Consider the following 19,383-nt stretch of genomic DNA (forward strand, 5'->3'; position numbering starts at 1 on the left):
TTTTTACTATGTATTTTGGGCGAAACATGCTATTTTCAACTTGGTATAACAAGAGAACGGGAGGTCACGATGACATTTTTTCCCCCCACGTAAGCACAGTGATTTCCTCTGTAGTTAGCAACCATCAGGGGATCGATCATATTGGGGATAAATATTCTGCGGTTCTTGAAACATTTGTCAGAATGCTTAAAACATGCATTAACCACTTTAGCCTTATTTTATACATAGGCTATTTGAAAATAGCAGATCTGCAAGCAATGCGATGCGTTGTTGTGAGCTTGTAGATCTGCTATTTTCCAACATTTTACTACTGTTACTTTTGGTACTATTATACTATTAAGTATATTTTGATGTCGATACTTTTGTACTTATGTACTTTTATTTATTTTGCTTTATTCATGTTTAACTCAGAGCATACACAAGTAACCAAACAGACCAGAAAAGTTCCATTTAGGTTTTGTTGCTCTTAGAGATACGAATGGATAAAGTAACATATTTTACTGTATAATCATCAGTAAAAACTATGCTGCATGCAGCATTATGCCATCATAAAATATAAAAAAAACATTTATGATTTATATATGATTAGATCCCTCAACTATGCATTTTTTTGTTCTTTTTGAGCCAGGAACCTGACTGGGCAGCGATAGCTCAGAGAGAAGAGGAGAATCAAGCGAAAGCAGAGGAGCGTTACAGAGAGGCCCTGCAAGAGCTCAAAGCACAGAGACTGAAAGACTATGAGGAGCAAACCCGGTGAGCATTACAGTCTAGAAGAGGCTTATTTCACCCATCAAGACCGGGAACACATCTGTGTGTCATTTTAGATTTTTAGCTATAACCATTATTTTATACTTTAGGATATTCAAAAATAGCAGATCTACAAGCTCGTAGCCGCGCTACGAGCTTGTAGATCTGCTAATTTTTGAATAGCCAAATAAATCAAAAAATGACACAGATGTGTTCCCGGTCTTAACGGGTTAATGTCCGGCTGCATTTCAGTCATAATAAGAATAATGTTGGTCTCTGCTCTCCCCCTTTTTATAGTTTCATCTCAGCAAGGAAGAAGGCGCTGCAGGCAGAAAAGGAGAGGGCTGCAAGAGTGGCCAGCCTCCCACCACCTCCACTGCGCCCCATTGAGGTGATATGCCAGGCTCCCATCGGCAAAACTGGGTTTAGAATGACATACAGTAGTAGCCTACTGTTAACCCATGAAGACCGGGAACGCATCTGTGTGCAAATTTGTGCAAATCTTTGAATATAAATATTTTTTAAAGCAAATATTTGTAACCCAAATCTTTGCTTCTGGGGGATTCTACAAAACGTCCTCTAAATCCAAACAGTTTTTTGAAAAACGTATGTTTCTATATCAGTGGTGCTCCAACTCTTTCATGTCAAGGACTCCCAGAATTATATGTATGTTGCTGCGGACCCCCATCTCAAAATGTTTTGGTCCAGGGACCCCTAGAAGCAAATATTTGAGTTAAAGATGTTTGATTTAAAAAGATGTGCCAAAAAAAAACAAGATTTTTTTAAAATTGCCGCTCTACAAGCTCATAGCACGGCACTCAGTGCTGGGCTATGAGCTGGCAACCAAACAACGTCACATTTAAATTCAGAATAGGGCTGAATTATATTGGACAAAATACATCTCACAATATTTTGGACTGAATACGTCGTATTCACTTTCAAATAAAAACATTAAAAGAAAATATAAAAAATAAATGAAAAAAGTAATGTAAAAATCACGGCTTAAAATAGATAAACATTTAAAGGTAGGGTATGTGATATTTTTTTGGTTAAAACAAAAAGCTTGTTGAAATGTTAAAAGGTTAAAGCACTATATTCCGATAGTAATCAATACTATAGAGTGTTTGTTGAGTAACAGGAGTCTCCATGTCTCTCCAGCTCTTTAAAGTAATACTAGGTAACTTTTTCAACAAAACTTAAGTTAAATTGTATATCTTTTGTGAGTGGCAAATGTTTCACAACACCCACTCCATGAATTTCACCCCGAAAGCCTTTTATAAACTATTTTATATTGAAACGGTGGCTAGGGTAGTCATTCTCGCGAAAATGACATCCGGCCGGGAAACGGAAATGCACCGGTTTCCTGTTTGGCCAGGAACTACCGCACCGGTTTCCTGTTTGGCCAGGAACTACCGCGCTAATAACAAAAAGGAATCTCACGCTGTTTTTAAGAGATTGTAGGATTTGAAGATCGAAAAACAACAGCAAAAGAAAACACAGCTCACGGTAACTAAAGCTCCACTGGCTAAGAGAAACGAACCACAGATAGTATAAAACAATTAAAAGAACGCTTTTTGAAACGCTTCCGTCTTCCGGTGAAAACAAATGGAATTCTGGGTAACGCAGGAATAAACGAACGACCTGCAGTGACGGTAATGACCAGCAGAGGCTGCTAAAAATCGTTATTTGTGGACCTGCATTGTATTGCTTTAATAAACAGAAAATACATTTACAGGTAGGTGACAACATTTCAGCCAATCAGGAGAGAGTACCCATTTATCAGCTTAATTTTTATAGTGTTCCAGTTCCAATTTGTTCAGCTCATTTCTTTGTGTCATCACTTCCAATTTCACTTGTTTAATCTATATCCTGACTGAGTTCTCTATCCTGATTGGATACAATTGGTATCCCGACCTGAAAATGTATTTTCTGTTTAATAAAAAGCTGGAGAGACATGGAGACTCCTGTTACTGAACACACACTCTATAGCAATGATTACTATCAGAATATAGAGCTATTTAACACTTATTTCAGCCAAAGAAAATCACTTACCCTACCTTTTTAAGAGGAACAGAGTATTAACTTTGAGGTTTCAATTGACAGGCACTTATTTTGAATAAAATGGACATACTATTCAATAACTCACAAATTAGTCCTTGGGCCAAACCCCAAAATCTCACATATCGGTACCACCTGGGATGGCAAATTCTAGTTGGGATTTTTTTATTCCTATACATCCCTAGATATTATTTTTGTATGATAGACCTTCCTGAGGCCCAGCTAAATTGGGGTTATCAGCTGCTAAAGTTACCACCCCCCATTGAAAAATGGCATTTTAGACACATGTGCATATCTTGGTATTGGCTCACGTTCAGGACATATTACAATGTTTTATATTTTATGTTTGGTATCATTTTTAAGGGGACACTTTGAGCTTTCATTCAAGCCCTTTGGTGACTATGTATGATAAGTACAGTGGTCACTGGAGCTCTTCAAACCTTTAATAACCTTTTTTTTCTCACAATTTCCGCCTAAACCATATATTTTCTTTTAGTTCTGTGGCATCAAGAAACATCAGAGACACAAAATACAACAACTGGAATACTGACATGACCCTAAGGATTCAAGAAATGTATAATTTACCCATAGTATTTCATTCTGAGGTGGTCATTTTCAGCCTTATCTTAAACAAGCACTTTTTATGAGAAATAGGGTAAAACTAGAAGGTAAAACGTAGCCTTCTACCTACGGTGAAGCAAAAAGAAGGGTGTTTCTGTGAACAACTCGTTCGCAATTTACAAAACCGGGGTTACGGAAGTAACCCTTAGTTTTGCTACATTGCTCTGTCGTTGTTCACATATGGGAGATATAAACCCCCGGAATGTATCTACAACCGAGATACCACAATACCTGCCCCAGCGCCTGGGCGCCAGGGCCACGCCCCCCCTGGGACGTGACCCCCTGGCGGTAAGGAACAGGAAAAGAAGTGGAGCCCTGACAGACCGAAGTTTGCCTCATAACTAATAAGCAGGCACAGCCTGTCTATTCTAGTGGGGGGGAGGGCCCTGACAGACCGAAGTCTGCCTTATTAATCTAAGGCCCAGACGTCGGCCTATCATACACTAAAGCACAGGGGCATGAACAGATCCTACGGCCGTTCTATGCACCTACCCACCTTCAGGTGGAAGCCACACCCAGGACTGCGTGCGCCATGGTAGACGCCGCCACGCCCAGGCTGTAGAAAGCAGCGAAAGTCGAGGGAGACGCCCAATTCGCTGCCGTGCAGACGTCCTGAATGGACACCCCTCTGCAGAGGGCCCAGGACGTCGATACACCCCTAGTAGAGTGCGCTCTCAGGCCGTCAGGCACTGGGGCCCCCCTACTAGTGTACGCCAGGTGAATAGCCTCCACAATCCAGCGGGAAAGCGCAGACTTAGTCACCGCCTTTCCCCCAGGCCCGGGGCCCAAGGAAACGAACAGCTGGCTGGGTCGGTCCTGGGCCGCAGTCCTCCGGACATACAGCCGCAAGGCCCTCACTGGACAAAGACAGTGCAGCCTCCGATCCTCCTCTGAGGCAAACGGAGGCGGACGAAAAGCCACCAGCACGGTCGGCGTTACCACCGCCAGGTGGTTCTTGGGGATGAACGCCGGGTTGGGTTTAAGAACAACCCTACTGTTATCACCAGCGAACCTCATGCACTCCGGAACTACCGATAGGGATGCATATCGCTCACCCGTTTCGCTGTTGTCAGCGCAACCAAGAGCACCGTCTTGAACGTGAGGAACTTTGGTTCCACCGTCTCCAGTGGTTCAAAAGGAGGACGAGAGAGTGAGTCGAGCACCAGGACCAAGTCCCACGTGGGAAACAAGGACCTGGAGACAGGGTGTTCACGCAACACGCCCTTCATGAACTGGCACACCAGTGGTTGTTTCCCCGCGGTTTTTCCATCGATACCAACATGGTTGGCCGAGATGGCCGCCAAGTATACTTTGATTGTGGAGAAGGCGTTTCCCAGATCCAACCTATCCTGTAGGAAGGTCAGGATGTCTGCGACCGAAGCCTGGAACGGGACCACAACCGGGGACCGGTCCAAGCACCACTCCTCGAACAAACCCCACTTAGTTCCATAAACGGACCTAGTGGAGTGTGCCTAGCGGCCTGAATAGTCGCCACCACTCTAGGTGGAACCCCGGTCGCAGTCAAATTTTCCCTCTCACGGGCCAGACCCACAGATCTAGGTCTGTGGGTCTGGGATGATGAATCTCGTCCCCCGCCTGCTGCAGCAGGTTCTCTCGCAGCGGGAGGGGCCAAGGTCGCTCGTATAGGAGGGGAGCTATCTCCGACCTCCAAGTGCCTCATGCTGGAGCCACCAGCAGCACCGTCAGGCCCCGGAGCCTGATCCGTTCCAGAGTGGGGTGGATCAGCTCCAGCGGAGGGAACGCATAAAGTAGCCCACCCGGCCACTCGTGCGCCAGGGCGTCCAACCCCAGTGGAGCCTGGCCTTTCATTGAGAAAAACAGCGAGCATTTCGCATTCTCCTCTGATGCAAACAGGTCCACACGGGGCCGCCCGAACCTGACCTTTTTCGGCCGGTGGGGCTGTGAGCGCCTCAGCGTGAACAAGGACAGTGTGGAGGTTCCCCGCTGGGGCTGGGCCGGGTGTCGGGGGGCCGCGGTCCGCCGCTTGGGCGTCATCCCGGACGGCCTCCCCGTCCCCCTCGACCTCGTCGACGACCAGGTAGTCCCGTTCGTCGTGCTGCTCGGCCTGGTAGGGAGTGAGGACGTCGTCATCAGCCTCATCGTCGCCGACCGAAACGACGCTCCCCGGCGCGGAAGAGTAGTGGGAGGCCGCACGGTGCTCGGTGTGGCCCCCGGGTGGGGTGGGATCGGCTCCCCTGTTCAGAAGTCCAGGTACATGAGAGGCGTTGATTGACTCCAGGTGCGTAGTACCATAGTATCAACCTTCGTGCCAAGCCGTCCAATGTAGGAGACCGCAGGCCTCCTTGCTTGTTGATGTAGGCCATGGTCGTGGTATTGTCCGTCTTGACCAGAACGTGACATCCACTGATGTGGGGTCTGAAGCGCTTTAACGCCAAAAAGACCGCCATCAACTCCAGGTAGTTGATGTGGGCCGCCCTCATACTGCGGTCCCACACACCCCTGGCCACTAACCACATAATAGGCCACACCCACTTCATCAACTACTTTAATTGGACACAGGTTTGTTTAATTTATTAAAAAAAAGGAGCAGTGTGATGTCCAAAAAGTGTGTTATATAACTTTTAATATGTTGTTGGCTATGAATGAAAATCCGCCTATTGAGAAAAATAACAAAATGTCAAAAAATATAAAAAGCTGCTCCTATGGAAAGGCTATCATATTTTTATTTACTTATATTGGCCCAAAAAACAATTTAGTATAGGTAAGGTTTTGCCGACTTAGTGGTACCGATATCTTGTCTGGCCCAAGGACTAAATAGCATACTCGGGGCTGAGCCACCAGGCACCCTGTTTCTTTGTTTTTAATGAAAATGTAGCTTGTCAGGATGTTTGTTTGTTTGTTTGTTTGGTATTATTAAAATGACTCTTTATTGTTCAAACAGAATATAGACCCCAAGAAACAGCATGTGGTGAAGAAATCAGATGTGAACTCTTTCTCTGCAACATACTACCACATGCCTGAGACCGCAGTGGATAGGGAAGATAAGGCAACACAGGTACCTGCAAAGCACTGTATATCCACTATGCAAGAACCGCATCACTTCAATGTATCTATATATATATATACATTACAGTATCTACTGTAATGAATCTAATGATATGAATTATATTTCAACCAAATATTGACCAGTGATATGGAGGAAATGTAAACTGAAGTGTGTGATTTAGTATATGATTATTCAGACCTTTCCAATGAATGGTTACAGGGTTGCAGAATGCAAATGTGCATAACACAGTGTTACACAATGTGTAAAAAAGTACAATGCAGTAACACGTCATTTGAAATGAAGTACTTTTCATCAGTGTAGCATATTAACTCTTTCACTGCCAGAGTATATTCATTAATAAACTCGTCACTGACAGCGATTTTCGTGTTTTATAATCGTTTCAAATAAGGGTGTCACGATACTCGATACCTATCGAAATCGAACCGAAAATGACGTTCGATACAGTGTACAAATTCCCGTCCGTGGCAATGAAAAAGTTTAGTGTTTGAAAAGTGATCCAGAGGTAGAAAGACACCCCAAAAAATGGTCTCCACTTCTATGTGAAAATTGTTGATGATTCCACAGCCCGACGCCCATGAGGTGGCAGAACAGGAGGCGCAGAGGCTGCAGGAGTTTGGGAGGGAGGCTGAGAGGGAGAGAGAGGAGCAGCTGGAGAAGGCTCGTGTGAGAGGAAAGCACGCCCTGAGGAGAGAGCGCCTCACACAGGTAGGTAGTGGTACCATCAGAAACACAGTTCTCCCAGCGCAACATAACTTAATACTGTACCATTTATCAGTGGTGGAAAGTAACTAAGTACATTTACTCAAGTACTGTGCTTAAGTAAACATTTGAGGTATTTCTTACTTTACTGGAGTATTTCCAATTTTCAATACTTTTACTTCTACTCCACTACATCTCAGAGGCAAATATTGTACTTTTACTCCACTACAATTATTTACTTTGCAGACATAACTTATTACATTATAAAACATACATCAACCACTTTAGCCCTATTTTATACATAGGCTATTTGAAAATAGCAGATCTACAAGCTGTTGTGAGCTTGTAGATCAGCTTTCTTCAAACATTCTAGCACTTTTACTTTTGGCACCTTAAGTGTATTTTGATGCCAATACTTTTGTACTTTTTTTAAATTTTGAACACAGGCCTTTTACTTGTAACAGAGTATTTCTACATTGCAGTATTGATACTTTTACTTAAGTAAAATATCTGAGTACCGGTACTTCTTCCACCACTGCCATTTAGTGGATATCTGGCAAAAGGCACACATTACATTTAGAGCTTTTCCCTCTGGAATTGTGCATATTATTGCCATGCTGTACCGATTAACACATTGGGTGCCAGAGGTTTATTAAAATATTATACGTTGAGTGCCAGCATTTCTTCCATCCACTTGCGTTATACGCTTCGTGCTGTGAGAAGCCCCGACGCGGAAATGCATGTAAACAAAGCGTGCGTGCGAGACGGCGGAGGGTCCCGACTAACGCCTGGAACAATAATATTTCTAACGCGACCCTCCATTGCAGCGTGATCGCCGATCGAAAACGGCTCGTTTCCACCACATTAAAAAGAAATGGAGATATTAAGCTTTTAATCAAGGAGATAACATTGAAAACGCCGACCGGAAGGATTTTTGACATGGAGCCAGATCCAGCCTCTTCTTCTCAGAAACTACTTGGGTGATGTCAAAGTTTCGTTTTAGCGCCCCACGTGGCCCACATGTATAAAAATAGAATTGGGTCAAAAACGGTCCGGACCGTTTTCGGCACTTCTCGTTTGGACCCTCAAAAACGGTCCGGACCGTTTTTGGCATTCAATTATACTGATATTTTGTCCTGAACATTCCCTATTACACATTACCCGTTTTTTTCACTAAAAAAGTTCCTTTTACAGAAGCGTGTGGGTGTTGCCTGTCTTGTCATCTTATCTTTCTTGCTCTTTTTATTTCATTCAAATCCAGTATTATCTTGTGTACGTTGCATTGCTGTTGCTTGCACAGTCTTTCGTATGTAAATGCTTGCAAACGCCCTTTTTCTTTTTCTAGGACCGTGAGCGCTTCCTCGGCGAGCTGGAACACATGCAGCAGACAGACCTGCTGAGGAGAAGACGCCAGGTGTCCCAGATGCCTGCTCAGATTTTCCAGCCTCTGTACAAGAGACAGGAGTTCGTGGAGGACTGCCAGAGGGAGATGGAGTTCGCCTTTGAGGACATGTACACAGGAGAGAGGAGTAAGGATAACATGTTACCCAGGAACTTTGGGTTTACAGTAAGGGCGGAAATCGCTTGGTACCTGACGATTCAATTCAGAGGGCTACGATTCGATTATATTGCGATTATTGCAATTCGCGATGCATTGCCATTAATTTACTTCCATTATGTTTTATTGATAATAAAAACAAATAAAGGAGATGTGTCACTGTCAACTGGAAGGTTACATTTGCCAACATCAACAATTGCAGAAAACCAACAAGAAAATAAACAAGTCCTTTTTTGTAAAATAATATAACAGAGGCTGCTCAATATTATATATTATATTATATATATATAAGTTATCAGCGGAAGTAAAAAAAAATGTGTTGACATTTGTGAATCGATTCATAATCGCCCATGTCAGCATCGAGATTAATCTTTAATTCCTTTTAACAGGACGTTCATGAAAGTCCTTGCGGGCTTGTTTCCAATGAGGGCCTGTGAGCAATTAGGGGTTAAGAGTCTTGCTCAGGGACAAATTTCATTTCATCGACACATATGCTGGCGTGGCCTGGAATCGTACCTGGGGCAACCAGGGCCTCTGGCTACCTAGGCTGCCCCTAGTTTACAGCTCGCTAGTGTCATTTCCTTTAGGTGTTTCTTACCATTTTATAGTCTGTTGACAATTGAAATGAATGCATAATAACGGATGTATTATACAATATTGTGGTCTGAATTTAGTTCACCTACAAACTAACACGTCTACAACGCCCGGATGGGTATTTATACGTGGGGAACTAGGGTTTACCCTGCTTCTGTGGTATTCTATTGAGCTTTGCCTGTCCATGTTGTCTGTATCCACCCAGGGGTGAAAGGTGACCTGGTGCTCCAGTTGGTGCCAGAGCCTCTACCGGCCCCGTCCACAGACAGCCAAGATGACCTGGACCTGACCCTGGACGATGGCACCACCCCAGGGGAAGCAGAAGAGACAGGCCCTGATCAAGGGCAGACGGGACGCATGGGGACAGAAACATCTGTGCTAGGTAAAAGAGCTTGGCTTCTCCCCCCATAACAAGTTAAGGAAGTGGTACACATGGTAGCTTTAGGATCCATGCCGACATATCAGCATTGTTGTTTAAATGGCATGTGAACAACATGTTGCAAGGAAAAGTGATTGACTTTTTGTCCATGGTTTTTGCCTATTTTGTCCAAACTGTATGGTACAACCATACTACAATGCATGGACGCCTTCACTGACAATTATGGATCTGTCCTAAGATCAGTGTTGGAAAAAGTACTCAAATACCACAAGTAAAAGTCCAGTATTCAAAATGTACTTGGGTAAAAGTAACAACATATTGGCATCAAAATATATTTAAAGTACCAAAACTTTAAAAGTAATAGTACTAAAATGTTTGAAAATAGCAGATCTACCAGCTCGCAACGCATCGTGATGCGACGCGTTGCGACCTTGTAGATCGTCTATTTTCAAATCGCCGAGGTATAACATATGGCTAAAGTGGTTAATGTATGTTTTATAAAGTATTAATTTCTATCTACAAAGTAACTATTAACTAAAGTTTTCAAATAATTGTTGTGGAGTAAAAGTACAATATTTGTCTCTGAGATGTAGTGGAGTAGAAGTAGGGAGTAAAATTGAAGATTCTCCAGTAAAGATTCTCAAATTTGTACTTAAGTACATGACTTGAATACATGTACTTAGTTACTTTACACCACTGCCTAAGATTCCTGACATATCAACAATAATGTGTAATATATACTAGATTAATGATAGAACAGTAGGATGGAATTAAATGTTGACCGTGGTGTTGTAGCGGAGCCTTCCCAGCCAGCGAGGCCTGCTCCCAGACGGGCATTGCAGAGGCTCCTGAACCGTATCAGGACCCAAAGGGACCACCAGTGGAGCAGCGAGGCGAGCCTGGTCCCCACTGGCCCCCCGCCACCAACCACCACTGATGACCAGGTACCTGAACGGGACTCCACCATCGACACAGGCTCTTTGTCCAGTGAGGAGAGAGTGCGACCGCACACTGGTGCCAGCCACAAGCTCCCTCAGCCTTCCCACTCACCACCAGGTACATCTGCTAGGATCACATCTTTTTGTTAACCCATTAAGACCGGGAACTCATCTGTGTGTGTCATTTTAAGATTTCTTTGGCTATTCAAAAATAGCAGATCTACAAGCTCATAGCGCGGCACAGAGTGCCGTGCTATGAGCTTGTAGATCTGCTATTTTTGAAAATAAATAAATAGTTGAGATAGGGGTTTGCGGCCAAATACATATCATTTTGGGGGTCCTTTGACATGAGAAAAGTTTGAGAACCACTGATATTATAGCAGCATACGTTTCTTTTTTAAACGGTTGAAGACTTTGTAGAATCGCCCAGAAGCAAAGATGTGAGTTAAAAATGTTCGCTTTAAAACATATATATATTCAAAGAATAAGATTTGCAAACATTTTCACGAAAAAAAAAAAGCAGATTCAAAAGCTCGTAGTTTATTTGTTCTGTTGGTCAAGCACTTTGTAACTGTGCTTTGAGTGCCAAGTTTATAGTTGTATTATGCTTGATTGCTTTGGTGACAGTGAATCATTATGTTTTTGTTTTTTAATCCAACCAGCACTGGAGACTACAGAGGAGACTGTTGTGGCGGGAACGTTGCTTCTTCCTGACATGCTAGCTAACAAGATGCAGGAATTTGAATTGGAGCGACGGAAAAGGGTTTGTGCCTGTTCAGACTCCAGTCACAGACAGGATTGCACCGATTGGTGTCTGTTGATGTACTGGCTAACATTGCTGCCAGTATCCCCCTTTATGATTGTCAACATTACAGACTCATACATTTTTACCACCACCAATCTAAGATAATGTTGAGATAAATTGGAAGCATGCTGTTTTGTCCTCCAGGAAGAGGAGCTAGAGAGGGAGAAGCAGCAGCAGATAGCCTTACTCCAGGAGCTAGAGGAGCAGAAGGCCAGGCTGGAGCAGGAACTGCTAAAAGCCCAGCTGGAGAGAGAGACCCTGAAGGCTGCCCAGGTAACCCAGGACCTACCTGTCTGCCAAGCGGAAGCACAGATGTACAGAGCAGATGCTGAGGTAGACACAAATCTCAAAACCTTGTAACCTTTTCATTGGAAAAGACTTAAGGAGACCTTTGTCAAAATATCGGATTCGGTATCTAGTGACCATGTTAGTCAGCCAAATGTTATTTGGGCACTAAGGAAGAGCATTTTTTCATGTGTCAAATCAGTATAGTATTATAAATTGTCAGTAAATATTAGCAAGTGGAACTTGATTTTTTTTTCTTATGACTTTTCTGCAGTCTATGCCTACAGCAGCTGAAGACGACCACACCACAAGGATCAGAGAATACCAGCAGCGACTTCTGGAGCAGAATAAGTGTGTTTTCAATCTACTGGCTAGTGTCATCATCAGTGGGGGTTTTGCCAGCCAAATAATTTATAGAAAGTGAACGAGCTGAGTAATAAAAGCTTGGCTGGTATAGAAAAAGTAATCACATCTATCAAAAGTAGATTGTCTATATCGGTCTATTTGTATCTACTTTTCCTGAATGTTTGTTTGAATGTGTGTCCTGAGTTCAGAGTTCACAAACGCTCACTGGAAGTGGCTCGCCAGCGGCTGCAAGAATACCAGCGAAGTCTTCACATTCGTAACATGGCTGCCGGATCATTAGCTGTACCGCCAGGCCTCGTTCACCCTTCCTCCCATAGCACTGACACCAGTGTACCTCTAGCACCCCGTCTGCAACCTCCGTGTGGTTCCACGATGCTACCCTTCATTGCTGAAACAAATGGTAAAACCCAGGTCCCAGTGGAAATCCCTACCAGAGAGCAAGGTTATTATAGTAAACGAAAACTAAAACATTTTTTTTTACTGAACTGCATAAGAACTATAATAAAAATAAATAAACAATAACTACTGAAACTGTATTGTGTGTTTACAAAACTAACTAAAACAAACTGAAATTATAGACAAAAGGCCCTTAGTTTTCGTTTATTTGTAAGGTTTTTGGGTCTTTTATTAAGTTTTTATTACACAATATTACCTTTTCTAATAAAAACTAACTAAAACTATTATCATTTTCAAAAATAAAAACTAGCAAATCCGCTCTAAAAACTAATTAAAACTAACTGAATTAGAATTAGAAAAAAAATCAAAACAAACTAAGACTAAACTAAAATGAAAAATACAAAACCTTACCAGAGAGTCAACTGCTGTGGCATTGCCTCCTCCACTCTCAGGTCCTGGTTGGAATTCAGGACCCGGTGAAGTCGTTGACCCCTCCAGATCCCGACCGATTCTACTGGAATCTGCAGCAGTGAATCTCGGGGACACAAGAAGAGCCTCGGACGCTGTTTGGCTGACCGTCGACACGAGGGAGAGAGTCGCAGGACATCTCCCTGAGCGACTGAGAGCCTCTTCGGTCACGGCAGCCCGGAGTATTCCTCTCCCACCTACCCTCCCTTCTGTCGAAGACGTTCACCAAGGTATTGCACGTCCACCAACACAGGCCTTCTTCCCCCAGCCCTGTCAATGGTTGCCAGGAATAGGCCTGTCACAATTATTACCTAGTCGTCTAATCGCAATAATTTTGCGTAATCGTTTCCATGTTGAAACATTTTCGTATATAAAAAAAAATAGCAAAAATAGCAGATCCACAAGCTTACAACGCGTCACTTTGTGACGCGTTGTAAGCTTGGCAATGCCAGGCAATGCCAGCCTGACAGCGTGTCGCGGGTTCGAATTCCGATCCCGACGACCTTTGCTGCGTGTCACCCCACATCTCTCTCCCCATTTCCTGTCAGTCTACTGTCCTATCATTAAAGGCATAAAACCCCCAAAACAAATCTTTACAATTTTTTTTTTTTTAATTGTCAGTAATCTGCCCTGTGCCATTTGTGATTACGAAGCCTAAAAGGCAAACAGCAATGACGTTTTTATTCATAATTATATGTTCCACTGTTCAATGCTAAATTATATGCAATTATTTGTGTGACAATTAATCGTCAACTTAAATTTGTATGTTGACAGCCCTAGCCAGGGAGCGTGATCTGGAGAGGCAGCGGCAGGAGTTACGGGAGGCTCACGGTCGTGTGCTGGCACAGAGGGAGGCCATGGCACAGAGGGAGGCCATGGCACAGCAGCAGAGGGAACTGGAACTTCGTCCTGAGCGACTAAGACCCTCTCCAGTCACCACAGACTACCCAGACCACAGTCCACTCACAATCCATCCAGCAGCCCGCGGTATCCCTCTCCAACCTACCCTCCCTCCTGTCCGAGCCATTAACCAAGGTTATTACACGTCCACCAACACAGGCTTCAGCAGTGGGGTAAAGTAACTAAGTACATTTACTGTATGTACTGTACTTAAGTACATATTTTTTTAGGTATTTGGTACTTTACTTGACTATATCCAATTTCCAATAATTTTACTTCTACTCCACTACATCTCAAATCCAAATATTGTACTTTTACTCCGCTACTTTTATTTGGAAACTTTAGTTACTATTTACTTTGTAGATTTTGATTATTATCATTATTGATTATATATACATTTCGGCCATTTGAAAATAGCAGATCTACAAGCTCACAATGTTTCACGATGTGACGCATTGTGATCTTGTAGATCTGCTATTTTGAAAAGATTTTCATAAATTTCATACATACCGTACTTTGTGAAATGGGACATTCTGCGTATTGAGTCCTTTCTACTTTTGGTACTTTTAAGTACATTTTGATAGCAATACTTTTGTACTTTTTACTCGAGTACATTTTGAATTCCGGACTTTTACTTGTAACAGAGTATTTCTACTAGGGCTGGGACTCGATTAAAAATGTTTATCTAATTAATTAGAGGCTTTGTAATTAATTAATCGCAATTAATCGCATATCAATATTTGACCTGGGAACAGTGAAAAGCAATTTTTTTAAATGGATTTTGGCATACATCTTTAAGTACTCAAGAACTGTACTTAAGTACAATTTTGAGGTATTTGCACTTGACTCGAGTATTTCCAATTTCTAATACTTTTACTTCTACTCTTGGCCATTTGAAAATAGCAGATCTACAAGCGCAACACATTGTGAGGTTGTAGATCTTTTCCACCACGTGTGTTGTTACTGTTGCTTTATAGTAGTTTAATTAATTATTAATAAAAATTGCGCGCATGTGACCTGCACCGCATCGTGCACCCCCCCCCCAGCGCAAACGGGTGCGATTAAAATGTGTTAATTTTTTTGATGCGATATTTCTTCTGTAATTAATTGATAGAATTTAACGCGATAAAGTCCCGGCCCTAATTTCTACATTGCAGTATTGATACTTTTACTTAGAGTAAAACATTTGAGTACTTATTTTGCTTTCAGAGAAGCCTTGGCTTTGTGAACAAAGCTTTCCCCACCAGCCAACGTCACTGGTGTCCAGGGAGCGTGATGATCTGGAGAGACAGAGGCGGGAGCTGCAGGAGGCTCACAGTCTGGTGCTACGGCAGAGGGAGAGCGTGACACAGCAGCAGAGGGAGCTGCAGGAGGCTCACAGTCTGGTGCTACGGCAGAGGGAGAGTGTGACACAGCAGCAGAGGGAGCGGGAGGAGGCCAGACTGCGGCAAGAGGAGGAAAGGGGGCAGATGAGGAGGCAAAGGGAGGCACTGCAGACTCTACTCAGCCGTGATGCACAGGTGACTGACTGGGACAATGTCTGGCTGTTTTTCATCCATATTTTCGTTAACCCATTCAAGCCGGGAACGCATCTGTGTCATTTTAGATTTCTTTGGGCTATAAAAAAATAGCAGGATCTACAAGCTCATAGCGCGGCACTCGAGCTTGTATATCTTGCTATTTTTTTGGAAGAATTATGGAAATTTGTGCAAATCTTTGAATATATATATATTTTTTTTTTAAAGCGAACATTTGTAACTCTTTGCTTCTTGGAATTCTACAAATGTCTTCTAAATCCTAACAGTTTTTAGAAAAAACGTATGTTGCTATAATATCAGTGGTTCTCAAACCTTTTCATGTCAAGGACCACCTAAAATGATATGTATTTGATCCACAAAAAATACATATTCAAAGATTTGCACAAATTTTTACGATTCTTCACAAATAGCTGATCTACAAGCTCATAGGGCGGCACTCGGTGCCGCCCTATGAGCTTGTATATCTGCTATTTTTAATAGCCAAAGTATAAAATATGGATAAAGGGGTTACAATTATTGTGACTCATACCCCCTGGTATCCCCCATAAGACCCCTGGGGGTCCCCGGACCCCACTTTGAGAACCGATGATATAAGTAGTCTCCAATGTCACAAGGACACATTTATGTTCTTCTATTCAAAGGTGATTAACTCTGTTTTAGGGTCTAGTTTCATTTGAAGCATATTGGTAAAATGGCTTTTTTCCCCCCACTACTTAATCCCCATAGCCTGCTCCTCCAGAGGCTGTGGAGGAGGTTTCAGAAGACATTGGTGCCATGCGCCTCAGACTCCTCTCCTCCCTGCTTAAAGCAATGGAGGAGGCTAGTGGCGGCTCTTTGTCACATCTACAAGAAGACAGCACTGACCACAGACAGCCACCCACCACTGGTAAGCCATTCATGTCTTTTTTTCCTGCTGGTTTCCCTAAACCCATCAAGACCGGGAACTAGTGATGAGCGGGTCGACCCGTAACCCGCGGGACCCGCGGGTCAACCCGCGGCGCGGGTAGGTCGAGTCAGGATTTCAGAGAAAATTATGCGGGCTGAGGGTGAGCGGGTCAGCCGCTCTCCACGAGAAAAAAAATAAAAAAACCCTATTTTGACCAACATGCTTGTTTATTCAGCCCATGACAATGTTGTGCTACTGTAGACATTTAAAGGGACTTTGGGTACTTAAAAGAGCGCTATATAATATATATATATATTCCCACCGCGGGTCGCGGGGCGGGTTGAGCCATAGATTTATATATGGGTTCGCGGGGCGGGTTGAGGCGGGTCGCGTTCCGTCGCGGGTTGGGGCGGGGCGGGTCATGAAAAAACCCGACCCGCACATCACTACCGGGAACGCTTCATTTTTAGATTTCTTTGGGCTATTGAGCAGATATACAAGCTCATAGCGTGGCGTTTTTAAAACGTGAAAATGTGTGCAAATCTTTTGAATATATATATATTTTTAAAGCTTTGCTTCTGGGGGATTCTACAAATGTCTTCTAAATCCTAACAGTTTTTTGGAAAAAACGTATGTTTCTATATTCAGTGGTGCTCAAACCTTTTCATGTCATGGACCCCCAAAATTATTATTATTTGGCTGCGGATCCTCATCTCAAAATATTTACTTCCAGGGACCCCCAGAAGCAAAGATTTGAGTAAAACAAGTTTTCACGATTTTTCAAAAATAGCAGATCTACAAGCTCATCATAGCGTGACACTCGGAGCTGGTAGATCTGCAATATTTTTAATAACCAAAGAAATCTAAAATTACACAGATCTCAATGGGTTAAATTCCCATACCAAAAAGGTGAATTCTTTGATTGAGATTTGTTACTGGAATTTCATGTTTTTTAATTATTGCATAATTTGATTGATTTCTCATTTTCCTTAGCTCCCACCACCACCCTGGCCGATACAGCTGCCCCACCACCACCACCACCACCACACCTCCTTCCTCGGCCAACCAAACCCCCAGTGGCCCGGGTCAGGCTGGGGGGCACCATGGAGGTCACATCCCAGCATGAGCTCAGTGCCATTCAGGAGGTGGAGACTCCAGTGGATGCCAGCGCAGTCACTGGTGAGCCCAGAGATAGCCTAGTACTGTTGTCGTGTTTCTTTTGTGTTTTGCTGCTCAAGCAACTGTTGAGACGAGTTGCTGCATTAACCCATTTAGACCGGGGAATAATCTGTAATTTTTAGACTCCTTCGGCTATAAAAAAATAGCAGATGTACAAGCTCATAGCGCGGCACCGAGTGAAGCGCTACAACCTTGTAGATCTGCTATTGTTGAAAAATCGTGAAAGTTTGTGCACACCTTTTTGAATATCTATATTTTTAAAGCGATTTTTTGTTTTAACTCCGTTTTTTTTGCTTCTGGGGGTCCCTGGAACAACATATTTGAGATGGGGGGGGGGGGGGTGGGTCTGCGGCCAAATAATCTTTTTGGGGGTCCTTGACATGAAAAAGTTTGAGAACCACTGATATAGCAACATACGTTTGCATGGGTTTTTCTATAGTGAACTTATCTTCCCATTGAAAGGTACTATATATTATGTCTTAAATGATTCCATTTTGTGTTTGTCCACAGGTCCGGAGAACAGTGTACATGTGCCGGCATATATCGTAGACACCTACCCAGAGGAAGAACCAGAGACCTCAGTGGTTTCTCACTGGTCTTTCCACACGTCCTCTGTTTCCAGCAGCAGAGGGGACCAGTCTGCTGGGAGAGGGACTGACTCTGAGTCAGCCTCGGGGTCAGGAGGTTCCAGCAAGATCTCCTGGCGAGAGAGACTGCTGATGGAGGCAGGAACCTCCCCAGAATCTGGTATATAGTTAATGCTAAAAGCTGACTTGTCCCAAAAGGTTAACATGATCTATGTAAGGGTGTGGAAAAAAGAGGGGGAAAAAAGAAAGAACAGTTCATGGCTTCAGTCAGATAATATACTACTATCTCTGGATGATGAGGTAAGGATTGTTAGATGGGTGTTAGTGGGAACATGGAAAGTGGGAACACAAGTGGCTCTTAAAGGGATAGTTCACCCAAAAAATGACTTATTTTCTATCAATTAACCCCACGAAGCCTTGAATTGTTGGAGATGTTTTTGTTTTTGTCACATTCCTAGGCCAATAATTGATGACCAGCGGAAAGATGCTAATGTCTACCGGAGCCGCCGACAGTCATCAAATGATTGGCTTAGGAATGCGCCAAAAACAAAAAAATCTCCATGAATTCGAGTCTCCATGGGGTGTGTAATCGATAGAAAAAATGTCATTTTGGGGGTGAACTATCCCTTTAAATGTATTTGCTGTGATACCCTGCATCAACGTATCTGCACTAGTGTCGCCGCTGCAAATGTATTCACAGCATACGTGTTGTACTTTCCAAATGAACGTGACTCAGATCATGTATCTGTATGCGTATGCAGGGACGTTGCCACTCACTCCTAAAACATTTTCCTTTCAGAATCACTCCCTCCAAACGTCTCTCAGTCCTCCTCTGGCTCAGGCAGAGGAGGTGCTTCTTATAAGGGTCCTGCTATCGGCCGGTGCAATTCCCCCATAGAGGTTAGTACACCGACTAAAACAACACTGACACCTTTTTAATATTCTGCACTGCCTTTTCCTTCCTTGTTCGGCCCTTTTCAAAGGCTTCTGCTAGCCCATTAAGACCTGAGGCCGATTCTACATGTCTCCTAAATCTCAACAGTATTCTGAAAAACGTATGTTTCTATATCAGTGGTGCTCAATTTAAGTGGTTAAAAATCTGAAATGACAGATGCTTTCCCGGTCTTAATGGGTTAATGCAGCCTGGTGTGAGCTGACACCTGAGGGTCATATTGAAAGAGTAGGAGTATAAACTGAGATCTATGTTGTTTTTTTTTTATAGATCCCAATTATATAGGCAGTATAAACGATGAATGTCTTGTGCTTTCATTGTGTAGTAGTGGCACGTAGCCTTGCACATATTGGGTGGCAGTGGCTCAGGGGTAGAGTG

At 43.2% G+C, this 19,383-nt stretch overlaps 1 protein-coding gene across 1 annotated transcript in view; it reads left to right on the forward strand.

Annotated features, from left to right (window-relative positions):
- cep295 (centrosomal protein 295) overlaps positions 1 to 19,383 on the forward strand; it is a 40,095-nt gene that overhangs the window by 3,117 nt on the left and 17,595 nt on the right. Inside the window, exons 3-20 of the mRNA XM_080428700.1 lie at positions 629 to 753; positions 1,045 to 1,138; positions 6,350 to 6,463; positions 7,040 to 7,180; positions 8,520 to 8,703; positions 9,532 to 9,708; positions 10,501 to 10,761; positions 11,306 to 11,406; positions 11,593 to 11,781; positions 12,008 to 12,084; positions 12,288 to 12,541; positions 12,948 to 13,193; positions 13,738 to 13,998; positions 15,073 to 15,383; positions 16,128 to 16,287; positions 17,281 to 17,466; positions 17,977 to 18,213; positions 18,853 to 18,953. Coding sequence (XP_080284826.1) covers positions 629 to 753; positions 1,045 to 1,138; positions 6,350 to 6,463; positions 7,040 to 7,180; positions 8,520 to 8,703; positions 9,532 to 9,708; positions 10,501 to 10,761; positions 11,306 to 11,406; positions 11,593 to 11,781; positions 12,008 to 12,084; positions 12,288 to 12,541; positions 12,948 to 13,193; positions 13,738 to 13,998; positions 15,073 to 15,383; positions 16,128 to 16,287; positions 17,281 to 17,466; positions 17,977 to 18,213; positions 18,853 to 18,953 — 3,219 coding nt within the window. The remainder of the gene's footprint in view (positions 1 to 628; positions 754 to 1,044; positions 1,139 to 6,349; positions 6,464 to 7,039; positions 7,181 to 8,519; positions 8,704 to 9,531; positions 9,709 to 10,500; positions 10,762 to 11,305; positions 11,407 to 11,592; positions 11,782 to 12,007; positions 12,085 to 12,287; positions 12,542 to 12,947; positions 13,194 to 13,737; positions 13,999 to 15,072; positions 15,384 to 16,127; positions 16,288 to 17,280; positions 17,467 to 17,976; positions 18,214 to 18,852; positions 18,954 to 19,383) is intronic.

Source organism: Gymnoscopelus braueri (assembly GCF_963280865.1).
Source record: "Gymnoscopelus braueri genome assembly, chromosome: 5".
Taxonomy (NCBI): Eukaryota; Metazoa; Chordata; class Actinopteri; order Myctophiformes; family Myctophidae; genus Gymnoscopelus; species Gymnoscopelus braueri.